Source organism: Chrysemys picta, chromosome 1 (assembly GCF_011386835.1).
Source record: "Chrysemys picta bellii isolate R12L10 chromosome 1, ASM1138683v2, whole genome shotgun sequence".
NCBI lineage: Eukaryota > Metazoa > Chordata > Testudines > Emydidae > Chrysemys > Chrysemys picta.
The window spans coordinates 144,853,824-144,868,386 of NC_088791.1; the positions used below are offsets into that span (position 1 = coordinate 144,853,824).

At 43.4% G+C, this 14,563-nt stretch overlaps 2 protein-coding genes across 2 annotated transcripts in view; both read left to right on the top strand.

Moving 5' to 3' along the window:
* Window positions 1-5,296, top strand: part of LOC135973137 (olfactomedin-4-like) — a 21,876-nt gene extending 16,580 nt beyond the window's left edge. The window contains exon 4 of the mRNA XM_065554820.1: window positions 5,275-5,296. Within this exon, the coding sequence (XP_065410892.1) occupies window positions 5,275-5,296 (22 nt within the window). The remainder of the gene's footprint in view (window positions 1-5,274) is intronic.
* LOC135981817 (cystatin-A-like) overlaps window positions 1-14,563 on the top strand; it is a 141,967-nt gene that overhangs the window by 38,142 nt on the left and 89,262 nt on the right.

Here is a 14,563-nt window from a genome sequence, read left to right on the forward strand (position 1 = left end):
CTGTTCTCTTGGGGTCTCCCTTGCCTTAGCAGGCTACTGCTAGCACTTCCTAGCTGGAATCTTTGGCTACATCTATACTGTCCTGAAGTTCGGACTGCAGGGTGCACTGAAGTGCTGCTCTGTAACTCCCCCGTGTTGATGCCAGGGACTTGAACTAGCAAGTTCCTTCTTCACATTAACGTAGTCCTGTTTGAAGAGGATTACATGAAGGCAAACTAGGAACCTTATGGGTTGCATCTGCAGTATCCACATGAGTGAGTTACAGTGCAGCATCTTGGTGCGCATGGCTATTCACACCCCCGCAGTCCAAACTGCTGGACAGTGTAGCTCGGGGTGTACAACCTATGGACCATACACAGCCCACCAGAGCATTTCATAAGGCCTGCAGCCTGCTTCAACACAATATACTAATGGCCGATTCATTAGCGTTTTTTCATCATGTTTACATCATTTTAGTTTACACAAGTATGTAAATAGACAATATCGAACACAGAAACAACCTATCTAAATACATACAAAACTAGCTGAACTTCAAATATAAATCAATACAAGTGACTTTAAATCTTATTAAAATATGTAGAAACCTTGTGGGCCAAACAGATTACGTGGCACGCCTGTGTAATAAGGTTGGGCACCACTGGTGCAGATAAACCCTTAGTCACAAATCCCAGGACTCTGCTGGAGCCTCCTCACTCCCAGCAGTCTTTGCTCTCCCTGAGTTCTCCCCTCACTTCAGCTTCCAGCTACTCTTTATTGGGGAATCACCTGATCCCTGTCAGGTGTGCCTCCTTCAGTAATCAGGGCTGGCTAGCCACAGCAATACCGAGTTTACAATAGTGCCATGGGGCCCAGCCCAGCCTGCTCTGTTTGCACTTTGCCCTGAGGTCCTGCCAGCCCACTGACTCCTCTATTCTCCCAGCCCCTTCTCCCCCCCGCCCACTCCTCTCTGGGGTGGCCTAGGGAGTGAGGTGGTGTTGGGCAGGGGACTGTGGGGCACTGCCCAGGCCCGCCCCCAAAGGGAAGGGGCACTCTGGCAGCACAGGGCCACGTGGGCCAGTGTGCATCTGCAACTGCCGGTTTGTGAAAAGTGCCCTTGAACTGGGGTGGGCAGAGTAGAGCCGCCCCCACCATACCATGCCCCATTGGCCCAGCCGGCGCCTCACTCCGGGGACCAACCTCCCCACTCCATCCTCTGTTGCTCCCATTGGGAGCCACAAATATGTTTGGTGCTGGGCCCACAAAAGGTTAATCTCAGGGAGAGTTAATCCCAGGCCCTCCAGCCTGTACAGGTCAAGCCACCCGCTTACACTCACTAATGTTCCCTCTATGAGCTAACTTTATCCAGGATTATATAGAATTTCAGGGGGAAGATTCTACCAGGAAACCTGCAGTGATTATTTCAGAGAAGTGATGTACATGAAGAATGTCTACACAGCGCATGGTTGCGAGTCTCTGAGCCCCAGTTGACAGTGCTAAGAATATCCCCCTCCCTAGGCCTCAGAGCCTGTGCCACAGCCTAAGCCTTAACACCTACACAGCTATTTTTAGCACATAATGCAAGCCCAAGTCTGTTGACCTGAGCTTGGAGACTCACTGCTGTGTAGATGTACTCTCTGGGGCTGAAAAAGTAACAAACAAAAAAAATCCACCAATTTGTCCAAGATGACTTTCTGTTGACTTCAGTGGGCACTGGTCAGGCCTCCACACTCCAAATAGTATCCAATCTTTTATGCATCAGAACTAATTGAGTCCCCTGAAGAAGGGGTTATTTTAGCACAGTGCACTATTACAAATCCCATCCATCCATCCAGAAACTGATTTAAATGAAGGCCAGTTGAGGTGACAGTTATTTTAGCCTTTAGGGAGAATAACTGTTGCACAGCAGCCTCTTCAGATGTGGAACCACTAAACAGATGGCTGGATAAATATACTTTTGAACATGTCTCTACTAATGTAAAGGTCACAGTACAAACATTGTCAAGAAGAACGTCAAGAACATAATATGGATTTAGAGCAGTCTCTGAAAATTAGAGTTCCATACAAATGGAACATCTTGGCAGGGCCGGCTCTGGCTTTTTGGCTGCCCCAAGCAAAAAAAACCACCTGCGGCACGGCCAGAACAGGAGCAGGGGGACCAGCTGAGGGGGGGGAGGAGGAGGGAGCGGGCGGGAGAGAGAGAGAGAGAGAGAGAAGGGGGTGGTCAGGGCTACAGCAGGGGCACTGCCACGCGGCCCCTCCCGCTGCGCCGCTTCCTGCCGCCTGCTGCGAGGGCTCCGCTCCGGTCGGAGGGGAGGGAAGGAAGAGGATTGCCCTGCAGGGCGCTCTGGTTCTCTGCGCCGCTGCCTCCTACAGGGCGGCCGGAGCAGAACAAAAAAAAAAGCAGCCGTGGCGCCCTAGGATTGGGCAGAATGCCGCCTCCAACAATCTGCTGCCCCAAGCACCAGCTTGCTCAGCTGGTGCCTGGAGCCGGCCCTGCATCTTGGGAAAGATATAATCCTCCTCCTACATGACTTAAAATTGTACCCATTTTTCCTTAATGGCAAGAAGGTTAAGCAGCATCTCTCAGCAAGAATAAATAGAATTATATTATTGTGTCAAATTAGCAACTCTGGAGTCAGAAGGAATTTCCATTATAAGCCCCAATTTTCAGGTGCTTATCACTTCCCTCAATATTACCTTCTGGACTGAAACAGCTCATGCATATTCTCAGACCTAAAATGAATTTGTTGGTTTAAAAATCAATTTGGCATTATCTTAACATGAATTAAGAGTGTTTTGCCCCAGTCACAATTTTTTTTAATCTATTTTAATCAAGGGGACAGCTCTGAAATGGCCTTTTAATGAAAAACTATACTCAGGTCAACTTTTTAAGACTAGAGCTTTACTGTTCTACTGTCCTGGTAATATCACCTACAGACTCCTGACCAAGGCTTTGTAACAGCCATAGAAGAGACTTCCCCCAAATAATTCTTTCCAAGATATACACTGAACCTCAGTACATGCTGGGGCAGGTCTTTGGGAGTTTAGTCAATGGTACATCGATACTTGTGCAGGGCAGATACAATCAATTAAGCACATAATGTGTCTGACTACTGAATCTCAGTGACTTAGTTTAACTAGGCAAACCAACGGTAAGAGGACTCTCTTTTCAAAGTTACAATTTTTTATACAACTGTGACAACTACTTTTTGAGTCTGAGGGGAGCCATTAAACAGAGACTCCTAGAAATGTAGGACTGGAAGAGACTTCAATAGGTCATCAGTCTAGTCCCCTGCACTGAGGCGGGACTAAGTATTATCTAGACCATCCCTGACAGATGTTTGTCTAACCAGTTCTTAAAAACCTCAAGTGATGGAGATTCCACAACCTCCCTAGGCAATTTATTCCAGTGCTTAACTACTCTTATAGTTAGGAAGTTTTTTCTAGTGTCTAACCAAAAATCTTCCTTGCTGCAACTTAAGTCCATTAACCACTGAGGGCAGGACAAGAAGTAAAGAGAACAATTTATCACCCTCTTCTTTATAACAGTTTTCAGGTACCTAAAAGATCACCCCCCCCCCCAAGTCTACTCGTCTCCTGACTGAACAAACCCAATTTTTCAATCTTCCCTCATAGGTCATGGTTTCTAGACCTTTAATCATTTTTTCATTTTTGTTACTCTCCTCTGGTCTCTCTCCAATTTGTCCACATCTTTCCAGAAGTGTGGTGCCTAGAACTGGACACCATACTCCAGCTGAAGCATCATCACTGCTGAGTAGAATGGAAGAATTACTTCTCATGTCTTGCTTACAACACTCCTGCTAATACATCCCAGCATGATGTTCAGGTTTTTTGCAACATATTACATTGTTCACTCATATTTCATTTGCGATGCCACATAAACCCTAGATCCTTTTCTGCAGTACATGTTCCTAGGCAGTCATATCCATTTTTGCAATTAATTATTCCTTCCTAACTGTAGTACTTTGCATATGTCTTTATTGAATTTCATCCTATTTATTTCAGACCATTTCTCCAGTTTGTCAAGATGATTTTGAATTCTAACCCTGTCCTCCAAAGCACTTGCAAGCCCTCCCACCTTGATATTGTCAAACGTTATAAGTGTACTCTCTCTGCCATTATCCAAATCATTTATGAAGATATTGAATAAAAACAGACCAGGACAGATCCCTGCAGGACCCCATTCAATATGCCCTTCTAGCTCAAGTATGAACTATTGATAACCAGTCTCTGAATAAAGTGTGCACCCACTGTATGATAGGTTCACCTAGGCTATATTTCTCTACTTGGCTTATGAGAAGGTCATGCGAGACACTTACAAAAGCCTCACTAAAAAAATCAAGATACATCACACCTACTGTGTCCCCACCATCCACGAGGGTTGTTACCTTGTCAAAGAAGGATATTAGGTTGGTTTGACATCCTTTGTCTTGACAAATCCATGTTGACTGTTACTTACCTTACTTTCTTCTAGATGCTTACAAATTGATTCATTATCTTTCTGGCTACCAACATTAAGCTGACTGGTCTATAATTGCCAGAGTTGTCCTCGTTCCCCTTTTTATAGATAGGTACTAGATTTGCCCTTTTCCAGGCCTCTGGGATCTCTCCCATCCTCCATGAAGTCTCAAAGATAATGCTAATGGCTCAGCGATATCTTCAGCCAGTTCATTATTGTGGCAGAGCTCCAGCTTTGCCTCAGGGGGTCCTGTGCTTCTAGGTGGTTAGGGCTTGCCTCAGAGGTTTGCTGTAACCCTCAGTATAGCCTCTCTCCCCAACAAGAGGAAAGGGTTACAGCTTACTGACTCACTTTCACCATCGGCCAGTCAACGGGTTTGATGTAAGAACCCTCTTTAGTCCCTGTCTTCCTACTTAGGGAGCATTTTTGTAGAGGCGTGGGGTGGGTTGGGGGGGAGGGGGGGCGGGGAGGGAGAACCCGGGCCCGTTCTCTTCTCCAGGTTCCAGCCCAGGGACCCTAATGGCACCTATAATGTGTAGTTTTCCTATACCATCAGAGCTATAGCCCTTCCCTGGGCTACTTCCCCAAACAGACCCTCCTAGCACCCTGGCCATGCTTGTCCTCTGGCGCTTTTACTGTGCACCTTCTTTCTCCCAGTCTTCCCACTACACACCTACTTACTCCCTGTTCCTACCAGCCAGCCCTCTGAAAGAGCATCCTTTGAAACTAGTCCCAGACAGTTCTAAACAGGCTTCAGGTGATCTGAGTAGCCTGTTTCCCTTGATTTTTTCTAATCTGTTCTTAATTGGTTCCAGCTGTCTTATGGAGTCTGCCTGACATAACTGCTTCTAGTACCTTCCTGACTGCATTGGGGCAGCCCCTCCCCTGGTCATTCAGGGAACAGAAAACTATTCATCCAGTGTCCAGTATGTTTTCCTCTACCAGATTCCTGTACCCAACCAGTCTAGGTCTGTCACAATATTCTAGGGTTTATTTCATCAGGCCCTGCCAGCCTGAAGACATCTAAACTTGTCCAAGTAATTCTTAACTTGTTCTTTCCTTATTTTAGCCTAAGGTCCTATCTCATTTACATAGATGTTCACTATGTTAGTCATGCTAACTTTTTGGTGAAAATATCAACCAAAAGGCAATTAACACTTCAGACATTGCTGTGGCTTCTCCTGTCCTTGGTCTTCCTCTTGCTTCATATATATTTGGAAAATGTTTTCTTGTTACACATTTTGTCCCTAGCTAGATTAATCTTTTTTGCCTTGGTCTTTCTAATTTTGACCCCTCATGCTTTTTTTTAAAAATAAATATTCATCTTCTGTAATTTGACCTAGTTTCCACTTGTGTTTGACTGAGTTTCAGGTCTTTGAAGATCTCCTGATTAAGCCAGGGTTGTCTCTCACCATACTTCTAGCTTTCCTATGATTTGGGATCGTTTGCTCTTGTGCCTTTAATAATGTCTCTCTTAAAAACTGACAATTCTCCTGAACTCCCCCCCACCCTTTAGACTTCCTACAAGATCTTACCTATCAATTTTCTTTACTGAAGTCTTGAAGTCTATTATCTGGATAACTCCATATGCACACAGAAAATGAGTGCCAACTTTGGCCCTCAGATACATACCATGTGCATTTCAGTGTGTACATACCTTAGGTCAGAATTTATCCCAAGTAACTGAGGGCCATCATGTTACAATGAGAGTCATAACACTGAATTAATGTTTTTTGCACTGACTATTAATATTCATTTGGCATGATCTTTTAAACCTGATGACTTTTGTGGTAAGCATAAGAGAGGATAATTTTCCCTTAGTTTCTTTTATGAAAAGGAGAGAACACTACAGAGTAGCAATTGTTTTTCCAAGGTGTGAGCAATGTGGCATGCATATCAGTAAAGTTAAAAGAGTGAACTCCAGATTATTTACGGCTGTTTTGTGATATCCAGGCTAGGTCATACCAAATTGGAAATGCCATGTCACACCCAAAAAGCAGATGTGTGACGTGTATTTCACATCTCTGACAGATGCAATACACCAAAAAAATAATGCAATCCTATCGCTTGTTTTGGACCTTAACTTCCTTAATAAGTAATATGTGATTTGAGAGGATCCTGCAGAGAAATTACATTTTGGATTTTTTGTGCTAATTATGTTATCTCCAGAGATTATCCAGTATAAACCAATCTGATCTTCCAATACAAACATCCATGGATCCTGAGCTGGTGTAAATAGGTATGTCTAGAATACCCTACCACCACCCAAACAAGGACCAGGCCATAGAGCACGATCCATCTTGTTGGAAGAGGATTTAGATGGATTTCTGTGATTAGCCAGGCACTCAGAATACACTAAGAGCTGGGAGATTTCCCTAGTAAACGTCTCTGTGGAGAAGATGTTTAAAGGTTGGTGTCTAAACTGTGCATGTAAGATTTGCACATGAAACCATCACAGGCACAAAAATGCATTTGCAAACTGCTGAGCACAAAGTTGGCAACCATATAGAGAAAGAGTATTGATATGTGCAATTACCTATACCAAAGGCACAAACATTCAGGAATGTGGGTATCTATCCCACTGCTAATAATATTAGCATACTTAAAGAAAACAAATGCTTTTAAAAGAAGTTAGTTGTCAAAAATATGCCAAATCTGTTTGGAGTGTGCTACAAAGCCCAGTCTTTCTGCTGCTTCAGACTGTTTTTCCCCAGTTGGCCAGCCAGGCTACCTAGGAGAATGCCGCCGCCCCGACCCCCAAGATGGATGCTCTATTGCTTGGCAGTTAGACCCATTTTGCCTTAATAGCTTGTGCCTGTATCTAAATGATCTGCTCCCGTCTAACAGGCCAACACACCATCTCAGAAATCTAGTACATGAACTATATTTTGGGGTATAGATCAATATTCACCATGCATCCCACATTCAGAACTTTGCAGTGGGGTTTGAGCAGTGCATAAGCTTTGTGCTGGACCTCTGCAGAGGCATGAATGTCACCCTTAAAGAAATAAAATTTGGCAATTTTAGGCATGCATAAGAATAATCCCTATCTAGTTTCTCCTGCTTTGCAAGCCTTGTCACACTAAGGGCCTGAAAAGAGCAGGGAGAAAAATCTGTAATGTTCATCTATTGTGGCAGTTACCTGAAACTGGTATTTATCAACACAGGTTTCTTGGCATGCAAGCAGACACTCCTCCAGCATGCAGCTGGAGGATGGGAGTGAAGGAATGAGGAAGCATAAGGCAGGCATAGAATGAAAGAGGATGGAGGGGAAGGGAAAGGGGGATAGAAATGACATGAGCAAGCAATTCTGAGAAGTCGCATGTGCAAGTGCATTGGCCACAGGCAAGTCTGACCTCCATGATCACATGGTGAGCATGCCACCTGCATATCATATAACCCAAGCAGAGATCAAGAGGAATATTTCCAACAGAATAATCTGCCTTGAATATAGTTTTCATCTGTTGGGTAGGTGTGTTTCCTCTTCCTGTTTTTATTACATGAGCATGTTCTGGGCATTGTGGTCAAAGCACTGAAAGGCACATTCTCCCCTTGTGTTTAAGTTGCTATTCTTCACTTCTAATGAGGTGCACAAAGCTATACTCTTCTCCACTGCTGGGAAGAGCTGATTCCTGCATTCGTCAAACAGGTTAATTTTATTCTGGTAAAGTTTCAAATTACAAATGAAAAAGTTACTCCAAATATTTTCAGCCTACAGTTTTTACTGATTTTGAATATCAGAATATCTGTGAAATTCATTTCCTACTGATTTTATAATAGCATCTTCTGCCCCATCCATATATTTAAATTTACTTCAACTCAGATACCTGGTATTTTCTTTCTATAGACAAACAATTAACTACAAAATTTTAACACCCTCATAGTTAAACAGTTTGTTTTCATTTCTGACCTGATGTCTCTTTGCCTGGGATCGCATCGGGGATCTGTCACACTATATCTAACTTGAGTCTGATAAGCCAAACAGTGTTCTAAAGCATCAACATGATAAGTGCAGTGAAACTCGGATTACGTCAAGATTTGTTTTTGGTATCTGCCACTGGAGTTGAAAAGTGAGGGCCTGCTCCTGAACTGGTATACACTGGCACAACTCCACCGACTTCAAGAAAACGACATCAGCTGAGGAGCTGGTCACTAGAGTCCATTTTCTTAAAATAAATAAATAAATAAATTGCTACAGGGTTGCAAAAAAAGTCAGCCAACTCCTGTCATCTGTACTTAATCTTTACTTAAGCAAAACTCCCATTGCAGAGTTTCACTTCAATAGGAGATTGGCTTCAGTTGGGTCTTATTTCAGTCCCCTCTGATTTGGGAGGACCTGGCAGAATTAGTCCAAGTTTCAGGATGGGAATTATAGACCTGATCTTGTCCTTTTGAAAGCAATTGAAATTTTGCTACTGATCACAATGGAGCACTTTGGGGCCCTTAAATACCTAATGTTTTCATGGATCATTAATGAAAAGTTCCACATCCCTTCTAAAGCAGGGGTTCTCAAACTGGGGGTTGGGATCCCTCAGGGGGTCATGAGGTTATAACATAGGGCATCACAAGCTGTCAGCCTCCACCCCAAACCCTGCATTGCCTCCAGCATTTATAATGGTGTTAAACATATAAACAAGTGTTTTTAATTTAGTGGGGTCGCACTCAGAGGCTTGCTATGTGAAAGGGGTCACCAATACAATAGTTTGAGAACCACTGTCCTAAAGTGATCAGTCAAGTTCTATCAAGTTGCCCTTCATATATCTTTACTGACAACTGAATGAGTATCATTGTTAGCTCTAGTTAGTTCAAAGTGAATTATTTTAACTGAAAAGACTTTCTATAGGATTCTCCCCCCCCCCATTTTGTGTTTTATGCAGCACATCTAGTATAATCAAAAGCAGATAAGAAGAGAGCTATGAATATTTATAGTTAGAATTTATAATTTACTGATGTGCCTTTTCTACTGATGAATTCAAGGACACTTCATTTCTTAAGACATCTGGCTCCTGGAGACGTCCAACACTTTCTCCAGGACACCTAATTTAAACCCTGAATATTCATCTACCAGCAAAAATCAAATGCAGGTTCTCCTTCTCTTGAGAAACCACAGTAGTCCCCTAGTTTTGCCTGTTTTGTTTTTTCTTGGTGGTGGGAGGGAGCGAGGGGGGAGAGAAGAGAATAGATCTGAATCCTTGTAACAAGGAAGGAAAGTAGTGTAAGGGTAAAGAGTTGGTCTTTAACTAAAATGCATAATCCAGTAGTCATTGCTAGAGCATCAAATGTTGACAGAGAAAATTGATTTTTTTCAACTGTTAAGGGAATGGAGGGGGTCAGGTGGTGGATTTTTCCCATGCTTCAGCCTGGGCTGAGCTGACATTTGCTCTTTTCCCTCATTCCCTCCCATATGCTGGTTACATAAAAGTACCACAGGAGGGAGCAGGAATCATGGCTTCCTCTGTAACTGTATATAGCAATTACAGGCCAACAAGACTGTTCCATGGTTCATAAAGAGAAGCAAAGTGCTTCCTCCATCCCTCAAAGAACACCATGTGCCTATAGGCCCAGGAATGAGGCCTGAGGATACTCGAAACTCATATAAGGCCCTGCTTGCATGCTACAATATTGAACATTTTATGTTTAATCATCCTTTTCCTTGTGATTTTTACATGCCCCTCACTGCAGTTGCTTGAAGACAGGCCCTGCAAAGTTCTGACTGTTGGACTGTTTCACATTCACTAAAAATAGGACTGGTCAGCTTTTAAAAAAAGAAAAACCAAAAATCCTTACTTTAGTAAGTTCTCTTTCAAATTTCTCAGAAAGCACTTGGGCTGTGATTTCCAGAATCTCAACCTTCTGCACAGGAAACACTGTGTCTGGCAGGTACACTGAGCATTGGCACACTCCATTGTCATTCAAAGAGCCGGTCACATTGGCAAATGGCTGTAAGAACAAGTTGGTTTCAGAAAGCAAATAAATAGTCAATATGCTACTAGGAATCAACAGCAAAGGACTGGCAGTCCCCAAGCAGGGGAAAAGTTAAGCTGTGATCATAATAAATGCATTCAGGGTCAATATTAAGTTGTAATAATTTCTTCCTATGAACTCAAAGTATTTTCCTATATCAATTCATTAAACTTCACCACACCCCTATAGAGGTAGTTAAATACTATAACCATTTTAACACTGGAAAAATGGAGGTACAGGAAAGTGAAGTGATTTTTCTAAAATCAGACAGTGAGTCAGTAAATGGCAGAGCAGGAAATATTAAATCTTATAGGGAGTCATTGCTTTTAATGGTCTTTGCAACAGGGCCACTTAGTGATTGTAGTCCATTAATTTCAAAGCACCTTACAAAGTTTTGTTTGTACTTCACTGATGGAAGAAGCCACAGAAATTAGACCAATTTTCATGGAAAATTTTGATTTTGACTAAACCCTGTTTTCCTCACTGGGAATGTTTCATTTGATATTTTTCAGCCAGCCCTGGTAAACAGGAGAGCTGAAGACTTTAAAACTCCCCCAACCTGCAGTAGCTGGTATGCCTTCTACTGCAGGGTACTGAGTGGAGTCATGGCCATGCATCACTGCTCTCTCCATCAGCGCACAGGGGTATAAACAAAGTTTTTTACTTGGGGCAGCTAGAGTTAAAAAAATAATAAAATATTGGCTGTTGAATATTGTTTTTATAAGTAGTTTTGTACCATGACTAAATTTGTCCACTTCTAATGAAGTGAGAGAAACAGGCTTCTGTTCCACACTGTGCTTTTTATTGGATTAACACAACCCCTATAGTTGCGCTCCTATAAGCCTAAATCCTTTTGAAAAGGGAATTGACACCAACTTGGTTCGGCATTACAACAGAGTGCTGCAGTGCTTAAATAGCTTTTAAAAATCTGGGCCTAGGTCACTATTAAAAAAGTCCCTTAGGTGCTTTTGAAATTGTCAGCCTCAGACTCCCCAAATTACTGGATTTGCATTCTGCTTAGCAGGAACAGTGAAAAAAGGAGCAGAGGAAAATATCCAACGAACAGACAAATATGGTTATTGTACTTACCTTTGATAAGGCCCCCATTTGTGCTAGCTTGGTTGTGGTACTTTTTTAATCCCTGATACAGATTACAAACTGCCCTTTATCTAGATCTTAATTTATTAAATTGAGAACTTTTTAAAAAGTGGATTTAAATATCAGAAACCCACCAAACTACTTTTAAAATTATTCTAAGAGTGTCTATTCCAACAGGGGAGAAAGGTGTAGACTGGAAAGGAAACAAACGCCTATTACAACGCAACTCACTATCATGAACCCCCTTTCCCACTCCCAACATCCAAACAGCAGTCCAGATTCCTCAATATTTTGAAACTTTGATTTTAAAGGAGCCATCTCCAGCAGCTCTAACGTTGATTGGGATTTCCAACTGACTGCTGAGACAGTTAATGTTTCTTCTGGTACAATGCTGTTTCATGGAGTCCTTCCCTTGAAAAAAAAGCTACATGTGATCAATGAACGGCTGCAGATGCTCAGTCTGTCCAAAACAATGTGCATTATTCATGTTCAAGTAATATATACCATCTCACTGCCATCTTATGGAATAAGGTTTCAGGTCCTATCCCTCCATAGCACTGGCAAGATTGGATGTTACTCTTGAATCTCAACATGCATCCCTGGGAGTCTACAGTAATCAAGGTCCCATGTACTGCACAAGACACCAGGGCCGGCTCCAGGCACCAGCCTACCAAGCATGTGCTTGGGGTGGCACCTGGAGGGTGGTGGCGTTCCGTCCGGCTGAGGAGAGCGGGGCCGCGGCCGGGCTCTCCGCCCTGCCCCGGCGCTCCGGCCGGCCGGGGAGAGCAGGGCCGCAGCCGTGCTCGCTGCCCTCCCCTGCTGCGCTCCCCGCCGGGGGGCGGGGGGAGGCTTTTTTGCCTGGGGCAGCAAAAAAGCCAGAGCCGGCCCTGCAACACACTATACCGCGGGGATGCAGCCCACCAATGTACACAGCCGAGCTCCACCGAATGGGAACCATGGCAATCTCCAGTGCTTGCAAAACCATTTGATAAACTGTGCATCAAATGGGGTGATTAAACTAAAGGCGTGTGGGGCAGGAAGGGGCTTGCACACGGAGGTAGCTGCTAGTCAGCCATACAAGAGCAGTGCTCCATTCCTGCAGGAGCTCTGCGTGGCAGGGGTCATCCCCAGCTGCACAACTTCAAAGCCGCACTGAAGCAGAACTCCATTCTGACAGTGCTCTGGAGCCCCAGTTTTAGCCAGCTTCCCCTGCGGGCCTCCTAGTACTCCATCCAAGAACCTGTTCAGAGCCTCATGCTGCTGCATCCCCATCACCTGCTCCCTCATCCCCCAGCCCCTAAAACAGCCATTTGGACAGCTGAGGAACTGGAAGATGGCAGGAAAAAGGCCACTTGATTAAATAGATTCAGAGAAAAGAGGGGAGTTTGTGCCAGCTTGTCAAAAAGGTGATGTATGCGGCCATTGGTCTGGCCCCCTGATCGTGTTGTACAGGGGGATTGATAGTGATTAACAGCAGAGTTACAAGGATCATCATAAATTTTACAAATATCTGCACAAATTATGGTTTACCCAAGGGTGAGCATAATGAGAAATTCTTGACATTCTAAATTCCCCCATCCTCAGCTTATTATATATTTACACTTCAGCCTTGATTCTTACCACCAGGAATTGCCACTGCTTAAGGATGCTGTAGTGAAAAACATTCCCTCCCCTTAGATGCTGAGTTCACTATCTAAGTCCCAGCACTACAAGGCCTATTAGACCAAGAGACCGCATTGATAGTATCACCTAAAACTCATATAGTGCATTGTGTTTTCAAAGTGCTGGGCAAATGAACCTGAGATCTAAATCCAGATCTAGAACACTCCAAAGGATGAGGGGTGTTTGCATCTGTGGTTTTGGATTGAGTTAGTCTCAAGTATAAACCACAGCTAATTAATTTCAACTTGCATTTTGCATTTAAACTAGTCAGATTCTCAATGGGAGTTGCATTTGCCTAACCAAAAACAGAATTTGGCTGTTTTTAAAACAGTGTAATTTGTTTTCAAATTTATAATTAAGTCCCAGGACATTTATTAAAGGTGATATTTTACACTTGCTACATGCAGAGAGCCCACAGAACAAGTGGAGATCTGAAAACTTGCCTCAATTTTAAAATATTCTCCCAACCTGAATAGCGGGAGGAAAAAAGAATACATTGGAACCTGTGAAAGTCATAATATGTATCTTACCACATTCTGGAGCATGGTGCTGGCTGCATTCAATGCAATGGCATTTTGTAGAAAGACCAGCAGCACAGCCAAGTTTTCACACTGCATCTTCTCAGCAAACAGATATGATGGAGAAAGGTCAGCGGAATCCCTTTTATAAGGGGCTCTGGGAATTCCCCCAGTAGGAGTTTTGTGCTTAGAAAGAGGTACTTGTGTAATATTTATTGACACTTCTCACAAAGGTGATGACATGCCGGTGAGTGAGCCACGGCACAGAGAGTGACTTGACTATTATACAAACATAACTTTCTCATTGGCTGCTGTCAAAAATTAACCACCCTCTCCTTTTGTAACAAAACCCTTCCTCATTCCCAGTATCTAGTCTTGTTCTAAGGGAGCCACAAAGGAATAAATACACAATGGGCAGATCCATTAATTGATGGACTTCAATAATTAAAATGCATTCTTTTCTGGAGGGGAGAATAACTGCTTCCTTTTACTAGACTTATCAGTATTTTTATTGTAAATCCTTTCAGTAGCAGATAGACAACCTGGGCCACATCATCTTTGTAACCCTGCTTCTAAACTCAGATGGGGTGAAAACAGCTCAAGTTAGGTTATTTCACATACAACGTCAAAGGAGCCTCCCTCCCTTCCTCTAAGCCCCTGGATGTCTTATAACATGAGCATTGTGCACATGGGGCTCCACAAGTTTGGGCTAAAGAACAACCATTGGATGGGATAGGGGGCCAAGCTGAAGAACAGCCCCAGCAAACCTGCAAGATAATGCTAAGACAGTCAGCATTAATGCCCATCCTACAGCTTTGGTACCATGGCTTCTGAAGCAGGGGAGATCAGGGAACAGCACACT